The 24,408-nt window shown below is 43.2% G+C and overlaps 2 protein-coding genes across 7 annotated transcripts in view; one reads left to right on the forward strand and one right to left on the reverse strand.

Annotated features, from left to right (window-relative positions):
* Nucleotides 1–3,798, reverse strand: part of ap1g1 (adaptor related protein complex 1 subunit gamma 1) — a 29,325-nt gene extending 25,527 nt beyond the window's left edge. For 4 of the 6 annotated variants that reach the window (XM_045218156.1, XM_045218154.1, XM_045218155.1 and 1 more), the window contains exon 1: nucleotides 3,692–3,798. The gene's annotated coding sequence lies outside the window, so the exon portion shown is untranslated. Of the gene's footprint in view, nucleotides 1–3,487; nucleotides 3,664–3,691 lie in introns of those variants that run through there. The other 2 variants (XM_045218152.1, XM_045218153.1) reach the window with 2 other exon arrangements.
* A 2,668-nt stretch (nucleotides 3,799–6,466) lies between these two features.
* LOC121562112 (zinc finger protein 821) lies at nucleotides 6,467–19,685 on the forward strand. The gene is given in 7 exon segments (XM_045218157.1): nucleotides 6,467–7,059; nucleotides 13,995–14,114; nucleotides 14,251–14,354; nucleotides 15,315–15,413; nucleotides 15,944–16,110; nucleotides 16,594–16,777; nucleotides 16,779–19,685. Coding segments are annotated over 7 exon segments (1,473 nt in total). The 5' UTR covers nucleotides 6,467–7,019; the 3' UTR covers nucleotides 17,538–19,685.
* The last annotated feature ends 4,723 nt before the right edge of the window (nucleotides 19,686–24,408 follow it).

Genomic DNA, 24,408 nt, shown 5'->3' on the forward strand with positions numbered 1-24,408 from the left:
ACCGCCGAGTGCTGAAGCGCGTTCCAAACTGCCACTGGAAGCAACGTCAGCGCAATAACTGTTCGTCGGGAGCTTCATGAAGTAGATTTCCATGGCCGAGCAGCCGCACACAAGCATAAGATCACCATGCGCAATGCCAAGTGTAGGCTGGAGTGGTGTAAAGCTCACCACCATTGGACTCGCGTTTGGCGGATGCCAGGAGAACACTACCTGCCCGAAAGCATAGTACCCAACTGTAAAGTTTGGTGGAGGAGGAATAATGGTCTGGGGCTGTTTTTCATGGTTTGGGCTAGGCCCCTTAGTTCCAGTGAAGTGAAATCTTAATGCTACAGCATACCATGACATTCTAGACAATTATGTGCTTCCAACTCTGTGGCAACAGTTTGGGGAAGGCCCTTTCCTGTTTCAGCATGACAATGCCCCCGTGCACAAAGCGAGGTCCATACAGAAATGGTTTGTCGAGATCAGTGTGGAAGAACTTGACTGGCCTGCACTGAGCCCTGACCTCAACCCCATCGAACACCTTTGGGATGAATTGGAACGCCGACTGCGAGACAGGCCTAATCGCCCAACATCAGTGCCCGACCTCACTAATGCTTGTGGCTGAATGGAAGCAAGTCCCCGCAGCTAAGTTCCAACATCTAGTGGAAAGCCTTCAAAGAAGAGTGGAGGCTGTTATAGCAGCAAAGGGAGCACCAACTCCATATCAATGCCCATGATGTTGGAATGAGATGTTTGACGAGCAGGCGTCCACATACTTTTGGTCATGTAGTGTACATTGTAAAGCCCATATGTTTAAAAAAAAAAAGATGATTTTTAGGCCATATTGCCCAGCCCTACCGTGGAGTCTGGAGGGAAAAAAATGATAAACGAAGGTGCAGAGAAAGGAGCATAGTTGCATGAGCCAGTATGTTGATAATGTAAGAATTCACAGTGATCAAAGTGGAATGGAAGGTCAGGGCAGTGCACATTCCAGAGGTGCAGGGGGACTAGGACTACCTCCTTACCATTACCATTCAAATGGCAACTGAGCAGCATAGATGAGATCCCATGGTATATCGTACGTGGCTTAGAGGTGTTCTTAGGCACAACGCATTAGCAACCTCCGTCGCTCCCAATTAGTACAAGAAAGTATAGAATTAAAGTAATTCACACCCTATTGTCCAGGAATCTGTTTAAATGAATGAATCATGAAAACTCACATTCAGGCCTGTCATTAAAAAAAGTGCACCTAGGCTTAATGACTCGCGCAAAAACAAAGGCTTATATTTCCTGTGCCTGACACTTGACAAGTAACCAAAGGCCCCAATCAGCCTCTATACTCATTAGCGTGAGCACACAAAATATATGGAAAATCCAGTCTCTGCTAGACTAACAAATACTGATTACATTTCTGTTCTACAACATTGTTGCAATACCTTTTATAGGCACACATTCTTCTATTAATTACAACATGAAAGACTGGACTTTTTCTTTATTATGTCCCCAAAAGCTGGAGCAAAGGATTTGATCATGTTATTTAAGACTGCTTTGGGGGGGAAATGGGCATAAAGGAAGACATAATAATGATATATTGACTGATTGTTATCAACACCCTCATATATCCACATAAGGGACCATATCTGACACCTGCTGTGGCAGATTTCCTGAGCGAATGGAATTGCCCATTTCTCTCCTGAGACTCTAGAAGCTAAACTAGCCCGCTGAGCCTAGCAACCAGTGGCAAGAGAAAACAACCTCAACACACGGAAGAGTCCACTGAGGACATAGGCCAATACATTTCCAATGTCCAGACTCCAGAGACAACAAACACTATCAATGAGGCTCTTTCCAATTGAGAACCCCAAGGAGTATGTGCCACAATTTACTTCCTCCTTACCCAAAGTTGTGCAGATTAAGCTCATTACGCTACAGAAACAATTCAAAGCCACCATTGTAGAGGGACCTCTCCTTTCTACACAATATCCCAGCATATTGTTCTCTTTGCCACTCATTTGGCTGTCACTGCTCAGCCAAGCTCTCACCGAGGCATTTAATTGGTGTTACAGCAGGCCTCTACCTCCATTCCAACATACAAACAATTCTGCAAGTAGTATGACAGAACATTTATACAAAACATTGACCTACATTGTTTAGCCAAGTATTGGCCTACCAATATATATGTGTGTACTGTAGACAGAAAGCTTTCATTGAATAGGCTGAAAATGCAGGTAGTAACATGGGCACTTGTCAGATGGTTTAATGCAAATAGAAAGAATGACATGCAATGAAAAAGCAAGTCGATTTGAGTATATGACACAGATGTTGACTGAGGTGGCAAAAGGGAAACAGGAAATCACAATTAAAAAGGAGTAAAATATTTTCTATAAACATGTCTACACAGATACAAGCAAGCTCAAATAAACAACCCAATGGCTGTAATGGCACATACATTGCCTAAAAATCACAAGTGAAGCAGGTGGCATAATAACCCTTTTTTTATCGTCAATGAAGTCTGGGGTATGGCACAACTGAAGAAATTAGGGAGGTTACCTACAGCTAGCTAACACATTTGAGGATTGACACTTGTCGAGGTGTGGAAACAACTGACATAATAGCATATTCATATCCAATGTAACTTCCCCACACCCAGTATGTGAGTATAGTAGCTAGCTAGTTAACGTTAAGTGGCAACAAGACCATAGTAGCTAGCTAGCTTAAGTAACGTTAGTAACCTTGACTTCATTGCAACCAAGTAGAAACAGCCAACGCTACAACTGCTACACCCAAGCTAGGTAACGTTATAACACACACATCTTATTTGAAGCGTTGGTATGAGTAACAGTTAAACTTGAACACGTCATCGTATTGCGCTAGCTAAGTTTATGGCTTACGTTATTGGCTAGTTAGGTACACGTCCGTACCAATGGTCGGTAACGTTACATAGCTACATACGGCATACCAAGTAGCTGGCTAGCTAGTAACGTTAGCTGGGTTGGGTGGCTAGCTTGCTACGTTAGATCACAAGCCCACGGAAAGGGAGTTAACTTGCTAGTCATCTCTTGAACGCAATACTTTACGAACATTTAACCGCACACCTGTCAAATATATTATGCATAGTCACGTTAGCATTGGCACGAACTAGCTGGCAATCTAACGTCGGAGCAGATGCCATTTCAGGCCGAGCTTGGCACAATTACAGCCTTTAATTTCTTTGACCTAAACACTTTTAGCAAGTGAACATACAGAGCATAGCTAGCTAGCTACACAATCGCGAAGAGGCCTTCATCGCACTGATTTAACTAGTAAATTAGTAGCTAGTAGGATTAGCTAACTAACTAGAGCTACCTTTCCCTACATAGTTACCGGTACATCTCGTTTGACTTACACAGCAAATAACCAAATGCAATAATGACATACATTGAAGGCGTGTAAGCAAGTAAAAGTTCAGTATAAAAACAGATGTCTAAGGTTAATGATCGCACAAGTACAGATCAGGTAAGCATACCAGCTAGCCGACACAAGGCTAACACCTCTGACAGACAACCCCTCCGGTGCACTGGCTGGTTAGCGCAGCCTCACTTCCGATCCTATGCAGCGCCAACATTCATTATTGTCACCGCGGTTTAAGACAAAGTCGTTCTGACTTTTCAGCTATTATCCAAATAAACAACTCTGTTTAACTGACATATTTGTATAAAGTTATACTCACTAGCCGTATTGATACCAGAAAATAGCTTGAATCTTCTCTATTTGCGACGGAGGGAGGAACAGACCAGACATTCAAAATGGTGGCTCTCCTAGCCTCAGCACTTCTACCGCAGGCGGAAGGTTACACCGAAAAAAACAAAACTTAAAGGTTTGTGGAATCAAAAAGGGAACGAAGACCTTAAACAGGCGAGCGTGCAATTTATTTGCAGAACTCTCAATTAGCTAGCATTTCCACCAGCTTCGACACTGTGATGTGATATTTGAGTGAGTACCATGGGTTGCTGGTATGTAAGCATGAAGGTTATACGAAAATGTTTATTTTACCACTGCGATAATGCTATAGCTAGCTAAATAACCCATTCTAGTTAGCCAACGCATTGGCTAGCTAGCTAGCATTTGCCTGCCTTTCTAGCTGCACTTGTGAGACGTTTAGATATATTAATGCAAGCTTCAGGTATTGTTATTATATCACGCCACAAGCTGATTATGTTGCTTGACTGGTGTTCTACCTAGCTAGGTAGCTATTTGTTGTATCTTATTTTGTTGTATTTAGCTGTGTCCGAAATGTGCGGATGAGTAATAATGTTTCTATCAACGTCGTGCTGCGGTCCGTACACCTCACCTCGTGGCAGTCAGTGATGACGTCAGCATAATGTTATGACATTTGTAATTTTGTGAGGTTTGTGGGCTCCATCTAGTGTACTTTAAAGACAATGCCGCACTAAGTTCAGTCAGGACATGCGCTTCATCATAGCGTCTTCATTTTTATTTATTTTTAATCAAGTTTGGATTTCTTTCCGCCATCTGAAATTATAGTGTACAGAGATTGAATAGGAACAACTGGAGCGGTGCTTGAACCAGCGTCACCAGGTTTCGGGCCAACAACCACACTACTACATGTGCCATAAAGGTCCAGACCTCTTGGCAGAAGCAATAGTACACTCCCATACATGGAGGCACTATATTCCCCATCTCCCGAAAAGTATCCCATGCACAAACAGAATGTGAACAGGGGAAAACTTCCATCAAAGGCCAGAGAAACCATGGGTTTCCCACTGCTGGTACCAGTAGTGAAGCCCCCCTAACCCAACACCTAGCAACCTCATCAAAAGAGGTTAGGATCTCTTGGCCTAATGGCAAGGTCCCAGGTTCAAGTCCCGGTCAGGACTACCCTCCAACTTTCACTACACTGGTGTCAGAAGTGGGATGGCTCCCGATTGTGGCCATTGTGCCTGTGCCCCAAGGGTGCAGGCACGGGGAACTTGAGAAGTGCGAGCTGGACTCTTCGAAGGAAGGTTTCTGAAACCTTACGTTTCTGATCTCTTAGTGTAACAGCTAAGGTGTTGTTTGACTGCCGCAAACACCTGGGTTCAAGCCCGGCCAGTTGGGACTTCCCTCTTACTTCTCCAAAATAAGAGCGAGCAGCTGGAGCAGGTTTTGATCCAGCAATGCTGTGGTTATGGGGTGAATTGAGTGCATTACCACCTGTACCATAAAGGTCTAGACCTCTTGGTAAAGGCCGTAGTGCACGACGTTCCACACACAACAGGTAGGCTAGGTGAATGTAATGTTGGAGATAGGATTGCAAAATTCAGTCTGCTCAGTCATTGAATCGGTTGGTATAAATAGTTTTGTTACTTTTCGGGGGCTTTGTGAATATAGGCCTATTTCAAATTCACAATATAACAATTGTCAGTGTGTTTTAAAATCACCTAACATACAGCCTGAAATCCTGCAATATTTAAATATTATGAAATATATGAAATGAGGAGAGAAAGAAGTAGGCTCAATGTATTATTGTATGCATCGTTGGCTGTTGACAGTAGTCCACTGCTCCTATGTAATCACAGGTTATCTACCCTCCAATGTTTTGAACATCCCACAGTGCGTTGCGGTTCGCATTTTGTGAGCATAGATATCAGCTGTGCCTGTGGGATGAAAATGGAGACCATACCAAGGTCAGGGAGGCGGTCCGAGATTGTTTGCTAAGATGGATGACGAGGAAGATGAGCCGAGTGTAGTAGGGAAGATGTGTGTTGAGGAAGAATGACGCCTAGTACAAACCGTATTCTGCTGTCTGATGGCTTAGAAAATGAACCTGATGAGAGTGAGGATGAATTACCTGTGGTGGCAGGTGTGGTGAAGACCTCCGATCCTCGCTCCGATGGTCATGCAAAGGATGATTCTGGCCTAGTGGGAGTGAGATTTTTGGAGAAAGTGGATCCTGCCTTTTGGCTGATCCATATATAGTCTCAGGCTGGGTAGAAAATAAGTTGGGTACTGTTAAATCAGTGAAGGTATTATCAGTGGGAAAAAACTGCTGGGGATCAGAAGTGCCCGGTGCGAGAGAGACAGGGTGAGGTTGCCAGGGTCAGAGTAGAACAGAAGGTGTCGTATGCTGAGGCAGTGAAGAGAGTAGAGGATGATGGGTTAAGGTTGAGTAGTAGGCCTAGGCCAATACAGACTGATATACGAGTTTGTGCTTCAGTAAGGTTGGCTTCTTAGCATTCATTGCCATGGTTATCAATTGTACCGCAGAAATGGAACGTAAATCACAGAAAGTAGATGTTGTGGTGGCAGTACTTGGGTGTTTGAGGTTTTACTGCAGAAGAGATACAAGATGTGTTGAATGAAAGAGTCCTGTCCTCCCAGGCCGTCGGCCGGGTGTAGGATCTGTTAGGGTCAAAGTAGTGGAATGGGGTGGTGATTTTTATGAAATGGGTGTAGGGTTAGTTGGTGGTGCATTCCCCCCCTTTTTATATCACAACAATGTACATGATCGACCACACACTACCGCACAGTAGGTGGCAGCATGCACAAACAAAATGTGCGAACGCCATGATACCGAAGAAGAAGAAGCTGTGCCTGTGTATCGCTGCAGTGCATTGGCAAAGCGACAGCAACGCAGGATTGTAGCTGCTCAGCAAAGAACATCTCAGGCGGGGTTGGATAGGACCCTATCGCTGTTTCTATAATTTTTAAAATGATATATAGATCGACTGGAGAGTGTTTGAATTTAATTGGATGAGATTGTAACCAAGCCATTTGGGCTCTTAAAAAAAAAAAAAGATATAGGCTATTTGTTTTGTATTGATTTAAATGACCCCGACTCTCACCAATGGTGTAAGCTGTGTTCATCTCTGCCTGGGTAGACCATTTTGATCACCGGGTATTTTTTATTTAATTTTTAATATTTTTTTAAGTGTTATTGTTGTGCTCTCGAAAGGGAGTCCCTTTACGGAATACAGCTGGATTGCTTAGGGGAATCTTCAAATCTGTCTGGGCTAGGAGGAGATTCGATTTTTTTCCAACCGGGAGTGGGGGATAATATGTCCAGGCGAAAACAGAACAACCCCTTCAAAGTTAATTGTAGGTATCTCAGGTATTGTAAATGCAATTTTTACCTGTTGAAAAGTAGTGAGGAGGATCGTTTCCATCCATCTAACTAGACGATTGTTTTCACCACCATTGCAATTGTGAACTGCAAGACAATGTGTCAATCACCATCGTTGATACAAGCGCCTGATAGAATAGTTCAACCTATGTGGCGCGTAAACGGCAACATTTAATAATTTTTATGATACATTGAATCAACGCAGGTGACACTGATGATTGTCTGTATATTTCAACCAAATAAATTATCATTAACCATTTATTAGGCTACTAATACTATGATATTCATATTTGTATGGAGATGACAACCTCACAATTGTATGCGCAGTTTCAAATTTGGTCGTTTTCTAGGAGAGAAACTATTCAGACAGTTATTTCCATGTGTTTACCGGCTCTTATGTTTTCTTCCTGGGCCATGATTTGTTGATGTTTTTTAAGAAGATTCTTTGTTTGAGGCAGTATGAAAACCTGCTGTGGCATGCTGGCCCCTGTTTTCAACTCTTGTGTTGAGAGCATGATATAGCCTACCAATGTCAATGAAAATAATGTTAGTATTGAGGGTAGGACAGATTTCAACCTTATTGGTCTCAGAATCCATTTAAGATGTTGTCCCTCATATAAAATCAGTTAAACTAGGTACAACATCCTTTTGCATTGACTGTACTTTCTGTTTCTCTGGGTAAGCTCTCCACAGTGACATCTCAGATTCAGTTACAGAACCAGTACAGCAAGTGGAGAGTAGCAATATGGTTCATACCACTGGCGCTGTCAATGCCTGGGGCCAACATAAGAGACCATTCTGGTAGAGGAATAGAGATACTTTTTTTTAAAGGAAAGGTGCACTGCTTGGTTCCTGTAATCAGAGCCCACTAAAGCATGTTTCGCTAATCTATTTTTATGTCTCTGTTCAATGAGTGCTGTTGTGTCTCTGTCATAGTCACCAGCTTAGGGGAGGGTCTTTTTCAGTGTCACTGTTGACTACTTTGGCTAGCTGCAACCAACATTCCTCCAATTCCAATGGGAGACTACTCCAGAGCTGGTATAGGCTAGGTACCACAGGTTTGGTAGCTGTGTAGTTGCCTGACAAACATTTCTACTCATGGTGAAGATGATGGCCTTTTCCTATGCATGCTAAAAGGTACAACTGAGAGTATGATGTATTGGCCTGCTGACCCTTCACAGTGTAGGCTACTGGATGCCTGAGGACGCATAAGTCCACCCAAGGGGATCGAACCCAACAATACAGTCAGGTGACAATGTATCCTTTAGGGTCCTTTTCTAAACATAGGCGAGCCTAGTTTGTTTAAATATGGTGTTGAAATACGTATTGCTCTATTGACCTCAGTAATCCCTATGCGCTAATAACATCAGTAAAGGGAAACAGTAAGGATGCATGATGTGTTTCTAGACTTATTGGTCCATATAACTCTTTAGTTCAAACACAGTATAGTAAAACAACAACATGCATTATCAATCCTAAGGCAGTTTTTTGGGGGGGCTTCCATAGTGATGCTCCAAGCTTCTCATACTACTTCTGACTGATAGTTATGAAATAACAACTGTTGTCTTTTTTATTACCCTCAGAATGAACCAGACCTTCGCGCTTTCCTATGACCACATACAGTTGGTCCAAGACAAATTCACATACACACATACCACAGTTTATAAAACGGTAATAGGCAATTTTTTTGCCAACCATCTAATTAAAAATGATAATAATCTTTAAGAGTGGGTGTGTGTGTCCTGATCTGATATGAAATGTCCCTGGATCTAAAGACCACACAGACATTACCAGCATGGGGAAACTAATCAGATCACCTGTCTGAGCCAATCATGGCTGGGGTAGAGGGAAAGCATAGCAGCCCTGTTAGAAGTCCCATTAGCCCTGAAAGGGTTGGTGACAATAAACAGGTCCGTTTTGATAGCATGCCTTCAGGTTGTATCAGAATAGTCTTCATTGTGGATCTATAATGTATCATCTTCACAACACACATACTTGAGGAAGCCATACAGATGGCTCATTTTGTGTTGATTTGTCTGAGAACAGAGTGACAGAAAAATTTGGGATCATTTCAGACACTTCACTGGAGAGGAGGGCTCCACAGAGAGAGAGGGATTCTGGAGAAAAGGGGTGATGGCGGTTTCCTCCGTCTTGCTTTAAATACCAGGCCGTCAATTAGGCGAAGTGAGAAATGATCCGGGAGTCTGGGATTATCTGATGTCTGTGTTTCACCATTCCCATGCTCCTGAATACCACAGTGCCTGTACATAGATGGAAGGCAGGGGCCCCAGCACTTCCTGGAGAGACAGTATTGTGTGTGGTGTCTGTCTGTCTGTGTGTGACTGTGTGTGTTGGAGCAGAGGGTGGGTAAAAAAGAGGGGAGCTTGAATTCAACAGGAGCCCCATTGCTTAGTGTTTGAGTAGAGTTTTGGCATTCTCTCTTTTGTCTGTTTTGTTTTGTCCCCCCCTCCTCCTCTCTCCCTCTGTGTCTGTTGGCTGATGAGTTTGTCTTTGTCTGGATTCAGTCAGACACTGCGTCACCTCCTGCCTGCAGACTCAGAGATAACATCAGAGTGGCAGAGACATGGGGAGGGCAGGAGGGAGAAGAGAGACAGATGTACAGACAGAGCCTAGCAGTGGGGGATGGGTAGCTCTCACACATCAATCATTGGCTGTGTGCCGTGGAGCCAGTCTGTTGTAGCAGTTCATAGTTCAACACTCAGACCCACTCTACCAATGCTAATGAGTGCCTGGATCACTATTGGGAAATGTGCCCAAACTATGTTCACACACTATACTATATTAATGCTAAAAAGTTAATGCAGGAATGACAGCCCCGTGAAGATTAGAGGGGAGTTTAAAAATGTTTTATACTTGAAGATTATTCCTCAACCCTCTCAGACACACAGACCCTGCTCCTCAGTGGTGTGAAACTCCAGGATTATAACAGAGGCTGTAATTACCTCTGCCAGCCACCGGTAACTGAATGAAAGATTTTCCTTCCATCACACTGAATGGAAAGACTGGACAGGAGGGGAGGGGGGAATTCATTGCATTCAGAAGCAGAGGGTGATGAGTGGAGGGCTATAGAACCCAAACTCTTGCAGTTAAAATATATTTTTTTACCTTAGAGATATATAAAAAGGATCTCAATAAAACCTCCCATTTAATATATACTGATCCTGTTTTGATACTGATTACAAGAGAGGCCCTCAGGAATGAGTGTACTGTCACTAAACCTGGAGAGGTCCTGTGCTCCCATCCCAACCGTGTCAAGCTTGGGTGTAGATCGGAGGTGAAATGGGATACTAATGCAATGAGCAGAGATGCTGTAAAATGCTGAGCGCCATGTGAGGGGTTAAAGCAGACACATATGGGCTCCCTTGGTATGAGGCATTGGCCTCCCCCTCAGAGCTGCTGGTATGGATATAGAACAGTCAGAGCTGCGTATGAGCAGGGATGACAGAGGGTGAGCCAGGCTGTGCAGTGTGTGGGTGGTACTGAGAGAGAGGGAGAAACACTGCCTTGCAGGCGGCTAGTGGAAAGGAGTGCAGGCTGCTTCCCCCTGGGACTGCAGCATGCCTGGATAAGCGTGTGTGTTCGTTCTGCTTCTGTGAAAAGTGGGGGTTGTGTGTGAGTGAATGTGTGTGTGCATGTTTTAATGCGCGCTTCTGCGATATGTTGATGCAGCATTATATTGGCGTGTCAGTGAATATGAAAGCATCCTTGTCAACTGCATATAGTCTAGGTGAATGATTGTGTTTTTAAAGATTTAGGCCTTTCATGTATTCTATGTTGTGTTTCTATAACCATCTGTACTAGTGTATTATAGCAGCTATGATGGGTTTATGTGTGTAGCTATGGCTCCTTTAATGCAGGATAGGCTTGCTATTCTGATCTGAAGCACTTTCTTCAGTAGGCTATGTGTGAAAGATTGCTTGGATTTTTGTGGCAAGTCAGCACCTACACGAGGTAACTAAAGTGCATACTATACACCAGGCTCTATGGTGTTTGTTATGCCCTGCATGTTAAATATTACAGGTCTGTGCTCTAGAAATGTCTTCCCCTGACTTCATGATCACGCTCTGCCTTGCACTACTGACCTGTCAATCTTCTGTTCCAGGGCTGTCATCCCTATGCCTAGCACGTTTTACCTCAAGGCTTTGTCTACTGGCTGTATTTTCCTGCATTGTCTTGTAATATATAAACTGTCTTTTTATACACACCTGATTCTCGCAAATTAATCAAAATGTATTTTTTTTTATATAATTGAGGATCACCTCAAACAAGAATACAATGGGAGAGTGACCAGCCATTTTGCCTTGCTTCCTTGATTTAGTCCCATACTGTTTATGCATGGGCTTCGAGATTATAATCAAATTCCCAAACGCTGTCATTTAAGATATTAAATGATATTCGTATTTGTGTATTAATTTACTTCTACACAATGTCTTTTAAGATTTTCGATTGCGTTCTGTTTGCGTCTGTGGGTGTTGCTCTTCAAGAACATTAAAAAAACGAAAGAAGTCGACACGTAGTGGTCACACTTTCCCATCGTATCCACCTCATTTTCTAACATTGCAATGGGCACAGCCAAACAATGGAAGTGATGGATTCGACTTCTGCTTTACGTCTCTACTGCAGCTCGCCGGTGGCAAATTTGCCAGAGTCAATTATTTGAAGGAGTCAATTTATAGTATACAGTATAAAAGTCAAGTAAACAAGTATAAGTGAGTGTATGTGTAATTTTATATTTATTTCATCCAAGTTATCTTACGTTAGCTAGACCTACTAGGCTAGTTCTGTTGTGATAATAACGTTAGTTGAGTTAAGGGCCATCCACCAAGCCGATAACGATAATGATCAACTATAGGCTACATAACTATAAAACGTTGGTGAGCATCCACACTAGAGGAAAGTTTATTGTTCTGAAGTCCTACACCTGTCAATCAACTGATCAACGCATCCTACTGCACGCAGCCTATTAATAAGGCGGTAACACAAGACCATTCATGAGGTCTCTACCGAACAGATACTGGTTCAGACCATTCAGTGCTTTCAGGGTTGTCATGGTGACAACTGCAAATAATTCATCAATGTAGGCCAAATGAAAAACAATATAGTAACTCCTACTGTATTTAAATGTTGCAATTCAACAACAAACGCCATATATCCTGCACATCTATTACAGCATGTCATTGCCTCCTTGCTCAAGTGGTTTGCAAGTGATTTGCATTTTTCTAATGATTGTTAATTCCTTTGGGTCTTCTGTTTCACTGTGCTCATCTCTCTGTCTGTCTTGTGCAATTATTTGCAATGCAACAGTGTTATCATAATAACCGGCCAAAAGTGATCACACCAATGCACTTTCTCTCAACAGTACACAGGTACTGCAGGATTTTGTTCCAACTAGGCACCACACCTGACCAAATGAGCTAATTGAGCCGTTCAATGATTGCCTAAATTCAACACACCTGATCCTCCAGGTTGGTTAAATAAAAAACATGAGGTGCCTGCGGCACTCCAGGACCAGGGTTGCCTACACCCTGCTATAGCCTGTTGTGCACGGGAACAGCTGGAAGAGAGAGGCTAGTGATGTGTAGCCAAAGTATAAAGCTAGATATTAGGCCATTAATTAGCTAAATATTAGTGCTATAAGCTAAAATATTTACCAGTCAAAGTGCAAGAACAAAAATGGACTGATAATGAAATGGGATGTTGGTAGTGCACGTTCCTCCAGGCTGCGCTCTGTGGTCCCCGGGCATGCAAAGCTCCACTATTGATTAGGTCTAGGCCTACGTTTTTAGACAATACAATTATTACACCTGGGCTACAGCAACACCGTGCAATGAGGAATGTATTGCTGTTATCAATTGAGTACACAATATTGTCCATAGGCTGTAAACTGCAGTGATGTAGGCTAATTTGAATAGCCTCTCAAACGTCCTGTTTTGTCAAAATAACTGCATATGCCTACAGCCTAGGCCTGATTATGCAACCATTTGGATCAGTTTGGGACTATTCTCAACAGTTTAGGAGGTCCAGAAAGGTACATTAGGAGGCCACTCATATGGTGTATTTTGTCAGGCTGTATCTCAGGAACTCCCAGCCTGTTCTTAATGCTGTAGCCTATTTTACATTCAGCAAGTAAGAGAAAGCATGTATCTCTCCTCCAATAGGCTATTAGTAGGCTAAAGGAAAAAAAAGTCAAAATAAGTGTCCAACACGCTTTTGTAGTCTGGATTTTTCTGGGACTCCACGAGATTTAAGAAGAAGAGAGCCCAGGTGCGTAATTGCGCAACAAAACAGAAAGACAGGCTTGGGATGTAGACTGTCTCCTAAGCTCAATGTTAGGCTTAATACTGCAGTGAATATATCCAGTCAATTTACATAGTGAAAGAAAAACAAGTTTATCTGATAACGAAATCATAGGTCGGCCTACTCTGTGCGCTCCCTCCCAGTCCCCTGGTACCAGCTCGAAAAGCTACCGTATTGTTTCAGTTTTTTAGGGACAAGAATAGCCTATGTCATTTGAATAACGACTCAAAAGCCTGGCGTTTTTAAATGTTCATTTAGAAAATACTGCATCTAGCCTGCCTGATTGGGCAACCATTTGGATCAATTATGGGTTTTTTTTACAAGGTCCAGGCACATTAGGAGGCCAGTAAATATGGTGTATTTTTTCAGGATTTATCGGCTAACAGAAACATGCTAATGCATGGATTTCTAGTGGCACGCATATTAATTATGATAATGCGCGAGCGCCAAGGAAGTTGTATGTATAGTTTCCGCGTTTGGCTTCCGTGTTTTTAAAAGTGTTTGAAAATGAGTTGGATTTGCCTAGAGGTAAATTGACCCCCCCTGCCTCTGATGGACTTATCATCTCCCTGTGACTCCTCTATGTTCACAGGGCCCTTCCACAGCACCGGCTTTGCAGGCCCCCTCCACACTATTAACATGGATGGCAGGGATGATTTCATTGAGGACAACGAGTGCCACAGCAACAACTCCCAACAGGACAGCATTTCAGGTAGGCATCTGGGGGCATTGGGCATTTCCCTGACCCTAATGTGACATACTCTCTGTAGTGGGTGTAGTGAGAGAGTATGACTAGCTCTGTGTTCTGTTGTCTGTCTATATTGATAGGGCTGTGTTTGCCTCCATAGAAGACAGTGATAGCGACCTGGACAACCACGACTCGTCCTCCAACACCTCAGCTGACGACCACATGACCTCCACCAAGAGAACACACCACAGGGGAGTTAAAGAAGTGAGTGTCACTTTCAGGGTTGCCCATGGAGGGGTGTACTCTCCTCCTAGCACTGTTATCATGTGTGGTCACTCAGTGTGGGCCTGCCTGGTTGCTGATTCACACATGCATTTCCTTCCTGATTTTATAGTGTTCTACAGATCTCAGAGTCATCTGGCCCTCTAGGCTTATGTGGAAAGGTTATTGCCCCACCCTTTACTGTCCATTTCCAGAATGATCTTTGGAGAGACCATGTTATTTAATAATCCTACAAAAAGAGAGATGCAGCACAAGAATACGTCTGAATACATTGAGTTAGTAAATTGGAAACTGCCGATTTACAGAATATCCTCACACTTTCAGACCCCAGAAACAGAGAGCATCTCCGGTTGTGTGGTGTAATTCACACCCACTGCAGTGTAATGCAGTTTGTCATAGTGACAGTCAATGAGTCACTGGGGGCCGGAGGGTAATTATCTCTCACACCCTCAACCCACCTAACACCACAACCACACAGACACACAACCTTTTGACCTACCTCTCAGGAGTACTGCCCCCAGGACCAGCCATAGATGTACTGTAGAGAGGAGGAGCATATCCACCCTTTAGATTTACACATACATTAAATCCTCTTCTAATATTTGCCCTACATTCTCAGTGTAGGCAGGACCACCATTACATAACTTACTGTATTATTACACAATCATTAGCATAAATATTACTGATGAAACAGATCTGTATGGTTGATCCACATAGCGTCCATCATAGTCATTTAGCAGACGCTCTTATCCAGAGTGACTTACAGTTAGTGAGTGCATACATTTTTTTTCATACTTGCCCCCCGTAGGGAATCGAACCCACAACCCTGGCATTGCAAGCGCCATGCTCTACCAACTGAGCTACACGGGGCCCAGTATCTGGGTCTACAGTAGTACTGATCCTCTGAAATCACCCTGACAGACAGTACATTGTGTTTCTCAGGAGAGCGAGGAGGGGGCCGACCTGATGAGCAGCTGTGTGTGTCCTCTGTGCACCCTGGAGTTCAGCAGCCCCGAGCAGCTCATCACACACGTCTACCAGGTGAGGGCAGTACAGTACCAGACAGTCTACCATGGCACCAAGTATTCAGACAGGGCCAAAGCCTCCTTAGCCTCAGCGGTTGGATCAGGGGGCTGATGGGCTAGGGGTAGATAATCACCTTTAAACCTAGGAGCTACTGTCATCACTACACTAAAGAAGGAAGGATAATTATGATCCAGTCATGTGATCAGTCTCTGGGTTATGTGTCAAACCTAAGGTTTGGATGTTTCATCCTGTTTTTAAGTTGTTGTTATGTCAGTGTCTTGAAACTGAGCCAGAATTACACGTTTACCAGCAGCCACTTCCTCCACTTTCCATTCGTGTACTTTCTCACATGATGGTGTAGTGTTAACCACATACGTTTAACACAATTGTAGATATGTGTATTTTAGATATGCACTGTTGGGGTTTGTCCTCACTTTTAGGTTGCTTATAAAACACACTGACAAACAAAGAAAACGATTGTGGTTTACCTAATTAAATGACTATAATTCTCCATCTCTCTCCCCCTCTCTCTCTCTGTGGAGCAGCACACATCGTTGATGGGCAGCAGTAAGAGCTACGTGTGCCCAGTGTGTGGGCGTGCGCTCAGCTCGCCAGGCTCCCTGGGGCGCCACCTTCTCATCCACTCTGAGGACCGCCTCTCCAACTGCGCTGTGTGTGGGACACGCTTCACCGACACCAACAACTTCAACAGGTCTGTGCCTCCACCACAACTACTACCTCATTTCAGCCCCATACCGTAATATAGTGCTTCAGCCTTTCACACACACAATGACATGGGTTATCTGCAGAGTTTAGAGAGCCTATAACAGCTGTGTCCTGTAACTACTCATCTCTCTGCCTATAACAGCTGTGTCCTGTATCTCTCTGCCTATAACAGCTGTGTCCTGTAACTACTCATCTCTCTGCCTATAACAGCTGTGTCCTGTATCTCTCTGCCTATAACAGCTGTGTCCTGTATCTCTCTGCCTATAACAGCTGTGTCCTGTATCTCTCTGCCTATAACAGCTGTGTCCTGTATCTCTCTGCCTATAACAGCTGTGTCCTGTATCTCTCTGCCTATAACAGCTGTGTCCTGTAACTACTCATCTCTCTGCCTATAACAGCTGTGTCCTGTATCTCTCTGCCTATAACAGCTGTGTCCTGTAACTACTCATCTCTCTGCCCCCCTACACAGGGAGAAGCTCAGAGAGGTCCTGAACACAGGCAGCAGCATGGAGTGCAGCAGCGGAGATGAGAACTGTTCCATGTCCCGGTCTCTCTCCAGCAGCCCCATGGGCAACCCCGGTCATGGCCTGGGACACGGCCAAGTCGGGCCACGGCCACAACCATGGCCCAAACCAAGGCCCAGGACACAACCCTGGCCGTGACACAGGCCACATCCCGGGACACAGCCACGACCAGGGATACAACCCCGGCCACAACCAAGGACATGGACATGGCCCAGGACACGGCCAAGGTCCCGGACACCTCGCAGGCCACCCACTCCCCTCGCTGCACCACAGCCTCCTCTCTTCGCCCCCCTCCTTCCCTGATGCCCTCAGCCCCTCACCAGGCCTACCCCTGCTGCCAGACATCCTGAGCCCCATGCCTGTGCACCCGGCCGGAGTGCTGCTGGTGTGTAACAGCTGTGTGGCCTACCAGCAGCTGGTGGACGCCCAGTCTCCCATGAGGAAGTGGGCCATGCGCAGAAAGAATGAGCCGGTGGAGGCACGCATGCACCGTCTAGAGCGCGAGCGCTCCGCCAAGAAGACCAAGCGGGAGCACGAGTCGCCCGAGGAGCGGGAGCTGCGGAGGCTGCGGGACCGTGAAGCTAAGCGGATGCAGAGGCTGCAGGAGACGGAGGAGCAACGGACACGGAGGCTTCTGCGCGACCGGGAGGCCATGCGGATGAAGAGGGCCAACGAGACGCCAGATAAGAGGCAGGCCAGGCTGATCCGTGAGAGAGAGGCCAAGAGACTGAAACGGCGGCTGGAGAAGATTGACCCCTCCCTGAGAGGTCAGATAGAGCATGACCCAGCTGCTATGGCCGCCCTGACGGCAGACATGAGCCTGTTCCAGTTCCCCTGCCCCATGCCTGTCCCCTCTCTGGACAACGGCCTCTTCATGAAGCTGCCCTAGCAGGACCAGGCCACTGGGGGCAGCACACTGAACAACTAACAGTTACAATGACCTCTCCACTACGCCTATGGGTTGCCATGGTCACAGATGGAACCATTCCATGCTGGTTGAAATTCCAGCAGCTTCTGTGTCCAACGACTTGATACCCAAACTCCTATGTCAACAAATAACATTAATTTATTACAGACTAACAGGAAATAAGAACAGGGTCAAGAATGTTTCACTTTATGATAGAAATTGATAAAGCATGTTGTAAAGAGATTTTATCTGTTCTGTTTTGCGGGCTAGCAGACTTTTATTTAGCAGCCCATTGTGACAGGAGCAGTTACACCCTTCCATCTTTTGCACATGGACCATCAGTGGTGGGAGTGGGTCACGTAGCCCATAGCTCTCTCCCTCTCCTCTGGTCCCTTCTGCTAGCCCAGTGGCTGGAGTTTACTGGTAGCTACACCTCTCTCTGTCTCACGCTGCCAACGTGGGTCTCTGCTCTGGCTAGCTCATATCCACCCAATCAACTACCTCAGTAAGGGCCAAGGCCGAGCCCTCTGTGGCCTACGTTCTGACTCCAAGCTTCTTTACACGTACACTACAGAAGAGAATGCGGGTTGTTTCCTTAATTTGTGGGTGTGTTTGATATTTTTAGGATGTATTCACAGGACAGAACATTCAGAAAGACGTAGTCAGAAATGTACGGTATAAAACAGGAATGATAGAAAACGGGCCTGTTCTATACATCACAATTCTATCTGCTATGCTCTGAATATGCTGAACTATTTAATGAGCCCTGTTTTGAGCAACATTCTCCTCCATTCCAGCATATTCTCTTCAACTCAATATATACTGCCACTACTGTAGGTCTCTTTGCCTTTATTAGTCACATTGACCTTCCTCAATCTGTGTTTTTCCCTCGTACCTTCAACACTCCATAACCTTTGCCAAGTAGTTGGTAATCATTTCCTTTTTACTTTATGCACCTTCTGTTGCATTGACATTTTTGGCTCACCAAACCCCCAATCTTTGCTGCTGTTACTGTTCTATACATGTTAGTTACCTCACTAGGGCATTTGGGACTGAACATGTGAACTGAGAATGCTAATTTACTAGCATTTTTCTAAATGGCCCAAATAGTCATTCTACTGAATGATTTCCTTCCTCACTCAGCCAACATATTGAAATATGCTCATAGGTCTATGTGTCAGGATAAATAATTTTGTATATTTTGAATAACTAATCTCTGCAGTTTCCACTCTCCAATGAACATGTTCAAGACTCATTATTAAACCCGTTGACCCTCAACCAGTTGGGAGAGATATCTGGTCTTACCTGCTTCATTGACCTCATTCCAATTCATATTTATGCAACATGTGAATATATATTTTGTAAAAAATAAATGGGTATATTTTGTTTGTTGGTATATAATAGGTAGAATTACACATTTTGCCATGTTTGGTTCTCTACTGTATGTATTTCTGTTTTTTATTCTCTTTGGTAATTTGTTCTCAATTTCTTGCCTCAAAGGTTACCTCCGATACGCAATGTTTCACAACTGAGCTCTGCAGACACATAGACAATGTTACATGATTAGTTGTTGTTTGGAGTATTCCTCAAGACAGGAACCAAGACTGGTTCTCAGTTTGAGCCACTACCAGGCTAAAGCCCACAACAGAATAGCATCCCGCTTAACAGGGAAAAAGCTCTTATATTCTAATTGTCCTTAAAAGTTGGAGTCTAGGAGTGGTTCAAACCTCTATGCAACAGTGCTATTTATTCCAAGGGAAATTTGACACTTTTTCTTTTAAAACTATGCAGAGTGCAGGAAAAAACCAAATGGACTCAAATGTATAGAAATGTGCAACTCAGGCGATGCAACTCAGTGAGGCCTCTTTGGCCATAGATTCAGCGCCCTGGTCCATGAACTTCTTTTCAGCAGGGTCATATCACTATCCTAATTTAAGATACACAGAGAGCAGAGCCGTGCTCAAGACAAAGTTGTCACACACTCATTATCTTTGCTACAAAATCTATGTATTAACATCTCTGCCAAGTACTGAACGAATGGACACCTTTCAATAATGAATACTGGGTATTCTGACTGATTTGAACTGGCGGCTGATATCAGTGTCATCATCCTCACACAGTGGAATAATGCTATGGTTGAATACGCTCTGACATTAAAATACTACAAAGGAAATGGTATTGACAGTTTCCCAGGTTCTGTTTGTGCTTTTGAACAGCACTGTCTAAAGCTCTGCCTAGCGTGACAGTCTGGATTAGGTTAACACTGCATGTCGTGAAACTGCATTTGTCCTAGAATGGTTCAATATGAGCTTGTATTCTACTGTTATTCTATGCCTGCCTGTTTTTGTTAAATTTAATCAAAAGATTCTTATGTTCTTTGAACTTTGGCCTTTTTACTAGTCATTCAGGATATTCTCTTGATGTCCATGTTTACAAAGGAAATCCTTTTAAAAAGGCCAAAATCAATGAGGGCAAACAAAAGTGAAAAGGAGAACATTTATGCTAGTTCTGTTGTCACAATGTTCTGAACGGTACTTTTTCAGCAGTCGTTCTGCAACTGGATTATCAGATGTACAGATCATATTAAAAGCAGGAATAGAATGTGGAAATAAACATTGACTTTACTACACAGCGCGGGTCTCAATCTGTCTGTTCTCTCTCAGTTCATTCTAAGCACCAGTCAGCAAATAAAGCATGCCACTGAAATGGACTGGCTCTCTCCAGGCCACAATGGCCTCTATTCATGGCAGACACAGACAGTGTCATAAACCTCTAACACCTACACAGAGTAGTGCTGTCCAATGCTAACTCTGGGTTGTGAACAGAGCATGAACATGGAATGATAGGAATGAAACTATCACTGGTGTATTGTACTGTAGTTAACCAACTCTATAGGTCATTCAGTTTTTGCTAAGACATGATCCTGAAACTCAAGTTTGACCTCTGTGGTAATCAAATAATTGATAACCCAAAGCTGCATATGAGATGGTTTATGACCCTGGAACTAGCTCCAGAACCCACATAATCACCTCTCCATGTGGACTAGTCAAAGAAGAGACCAAATAAAACACAACTCTGACATAGGGTAATAGTATATATATATATTATTGTGTTTACTTAACAAACATGATAAATGCAATGTCTCCAAGAAGTTAGCTGTAACAATAAAAATACAATATCTTTGTGTCCTTAAGTACATAGAATTAAAACGGCAAAAATAAAAACAAAAAACAGCCTTAAGTAGTTCACAGCGGTACAAATATACAGTACAAATCTATTTTATTCAAAAAGGGTACAAATAAAAAACGCAACAAAATATAGTTATTAATGCTTTGTAAAGTTCAGGTAGGTGTAGGGTACTGTATTCTAAGGGAGCACTTTGGGTAGACAACTAAGGCTTTTGATAAGAATCAATACATATTGGTACGGCCATACGATATTAAAACTCACTATACAAAGTTTATACAACCTGGATTATATTTGAGGATTGAATATTACATATACATCATTGCATATATTTTTGCAGATTTTATGCTTTAAAAAAAAGATGCTGTTTCTTTTAAAACTGGTCAAATGTCACGTAAAAAGCAGTAACTTTAGTGCCAAAATACAATGTCAAATCTGAAAGTACACTACGACTCCTTTAAAACTTTTAACCATTCTCATCTTCCTGATTTAATTCTGCATCTAGTGCCTGGCAACAATACTATCCCATCCAGTCTATTTACCTCAGTCATACAAGATCAGACCAACAGGGCTACTTTATACAGGGGTCATAAAGCCTTTTCCCATAATCACAAAACAAATTCAACAAGTCATATTGTTACCAATAGAAAGTTGTTACTGGTTTAAAAAGCCTCACATTCTCTCCCATGTAGATCACAGGACCAGAACTGAAATACATCGAGCACAACCTCTCACCTTCAGGGACCTACTCGCAACGTCCACTCACATTAACAACAGAGGGTGGTGTGTGTGTAAAAAAAACAACAGAGAGTCAGTTACTGGTCTAGCTTTCAAGCAGTGCCCTCACCATAGCCTATTCCTATTCAGAGATACAGTCCATCTCCTAATGCCTTTCTGCTTATGAATAAAACACTAGGAGAGTGCCAAGAGAGGGTCAATACAACAAGAGTGAACTGATCCACCCTTGTAGCTACAAAAAAAGGGAAACTGGGTCACCTGTGAGCATCATTCCATTAACACATTGTACGAAGCAGATCTTAAGGCGTTATTGACAAGCTTGATAATAGCCATACAAAACATTATCTCTACAAAACATGCACAACTGTCAAGTGATTGTTTCATTGGGTTTTGTGTTGTTTAGCGCTAATAATTAAACTCTTCAATTAACTGTTAAATTTATAATACTATAAAGGATGGCAAATTAGTGCAATTGTCTTTCTTTAATAAAATTGTAGTAAAAGACTAGTCTAATAAGAAGAGTGAGGTCAAAAACGTACAGGTCAAATGTTTCCCCTTTCTTACGATGGTTAGAGTCAAGAAAAGAACCTAGCAAACTGCTGAAGTAGCACTTTCACACTCCAAGCAGAAGTCAGAGAATGATGCTAGTCTGAGTGTAACAGAGGGCGTGCTGCTAATGTGCCTGTGCACTTGACTGTCTGCTGAGAGTCAGAGTAGTCATACAGCCACATACTGTGTTCAAGACAGAGAGGAAGAGGTAAAGAAACAGGAGGCACTGCTTGCACCTACAATGGTTTTCCCAGACCAGAATACTGAGTTTGATACACGTGTTGTGTGGCATGGCAAGGGGAGGATGTGGTGAGACGGTGGTCCACAGAAGTGCTGTTTGTGCATGTGAGGAGTTCTGTTAATGATATTTCACTGAAATAAGAATATCTGGAAGAATAACTGTAGGAAAGAGTGTGTGTGTGTTGAGGAGAGCAGTGGGGTGTTCCAGAAAGCAGGATCATTACCTTAGTCAGGTAACTTTGATAAGCAGTCAAATACATCTCTTGATTTTCTGATTCATTTGGCAAACTAAACCTGAATATGGATTGTTGGTTGTCAAGTCAATTATACCATGCCAATTTGAAGTTTATATTTCTCGAAAAGATGCAGTTATTTTTGTTTTTTTGGGGACTGTTAGCTGGCTAACTCATTGATCCTGCTTTCTGGAAGAGCCCCCAGGTGGGACACGAGCTACAACCCATTCACAAAACTTTTGACAACAGTGCCCTTTTCAGAGCATCTGCACTCTTCACACCATCTCCTATAAAATGTGAGACAGGCCCAGCTGAGAGCCCCTGGTAAGACAGTACATTTTGGAGAGTAAAAGTTCACCTCAGAGAAGACTCTGAACCTACAGGGCGAAATGCACACCTCAACATTCATACCATATCTAAACAAGGTATTGCTACACGTGACCAAGAGAGATCGTAAGGCCGAAATCTAACTGGAGATCCATGCACATAATTTGAATTTCCGCACAAATCCATAGACATCAATGACGGATTTACATGAACATTTGAGTTCCACATCTCTGGTCATGATTTGGCCCGTACTGCGTGGCAGCGTAAGGTAGAGGTAAAAGCTGCGCTGACTGGAACAAAACACTGTGCTGAACTTCGGTTAGTGACAACTAAGGGTCTGCTGAACAAAAACAACCTAACAAAAACAAAAGAAATCCACTATATTCAGACACCCAAGGGTGGGCACTGATAAGCAATGGTACTCAAACAGAGATCAGTGTACAATGACTGCATCAGCCACCTTTTTATATACATTACAAACCTGCCCTACCCCGTAGTAGGTACACTTGGACACTGAAGAGCAGAATACTTCAGAGTTTACTGCATAGCACATGCTTATACTACATGAAATGTTTTCAGGTATTCTGTGTAACTGTATTGCTTATAGCATAAAAAATTAAACAAACGTAAATCACTGTAAAAAAATAAATTAAAAAGTATTGAGCGGTTTATGGCAAAATGTCTACTTCTCCACTGTGGAAAATCATCCAGCTCATCTCTGTATGGACCACTACCGTATTTGAAAACATATTTATATTTCAACAAAATGACAGATTGGTTGTCATGATGGGATCAAATGGCATGTGACTCTGCCCTGATCAGGTCTAACGGACCGCCCTTCTCCATCAGGACCATTCTCTCAGGTTTTATCCTCAGTGAACCGTGAGTCCTTGGGAGCTCCACTCAACAGAAATGTTCTGGAGGCAGTGGGGGAAGGGATGTATGAACTAGATTTGACACAGCCGTCTATAAATAGCTTGGATGAGGGACCCCAGTCCGTTAGAAGGCAGTGGATGTCACCACACACAATCACCAGTCTTCAGCTCAGAGCTCAGGATACAGAGACAGGCCAGCTGAGAGACGCTCTAACACACAGTTACCATCTCACACACTATCAGTGAGCCTGGGATATTAATGCTTGGATCTGTGTTGGACCACATCTTATGACACAGGTGATATCAAAATAAATACACATAATTTGCAGACAAGGACTACCGGTTCAGAAGTGACAAGAGACATTAAAACTAGACAGAACTGAGGTGAAATGTCTTTCTGACGAGTATTAACTGTAAAAAATACATTTTAGAAGAAAAAAATTAAACTGGAACTGGAATTACCCTAAGCTAATGGGAATGTCTGGCTGCTTTATGGAATGCCATATCAAACTAAATGTCTGAGTGATTTTTACATCCGCTCTAATTGCACTTAATCTTGATTTCATCCATTTGAAGTTTCTCAGTGACTAAAATCTGTGTCCGAAAAAGGAAACTGCAGCATTTTTTCTTGGCTAATTTGTAAACAGTGTCAACCATGCAAGTCAGTTTCTCTATCGCCAAAACTACCTTAAGAATACTTCACAA

This window comes from Coregonus clupeaformis, unplaced genomic scaffold (assembly GCF_020615455.1).
Source record: "Coregonus clupeaformis isolate EN_2021a unplaced genomic scaffold, ASM2061545v1 scaf1404, whole genome shotgun sequence".
Taxonomy (NCBI): domain Eukaryota; kingdom Metazoa; phylum Chordata; class Actinopteri; order Salmoniformes; family Salmonidae; genus Coregonus; species Coregonus clupeaformis.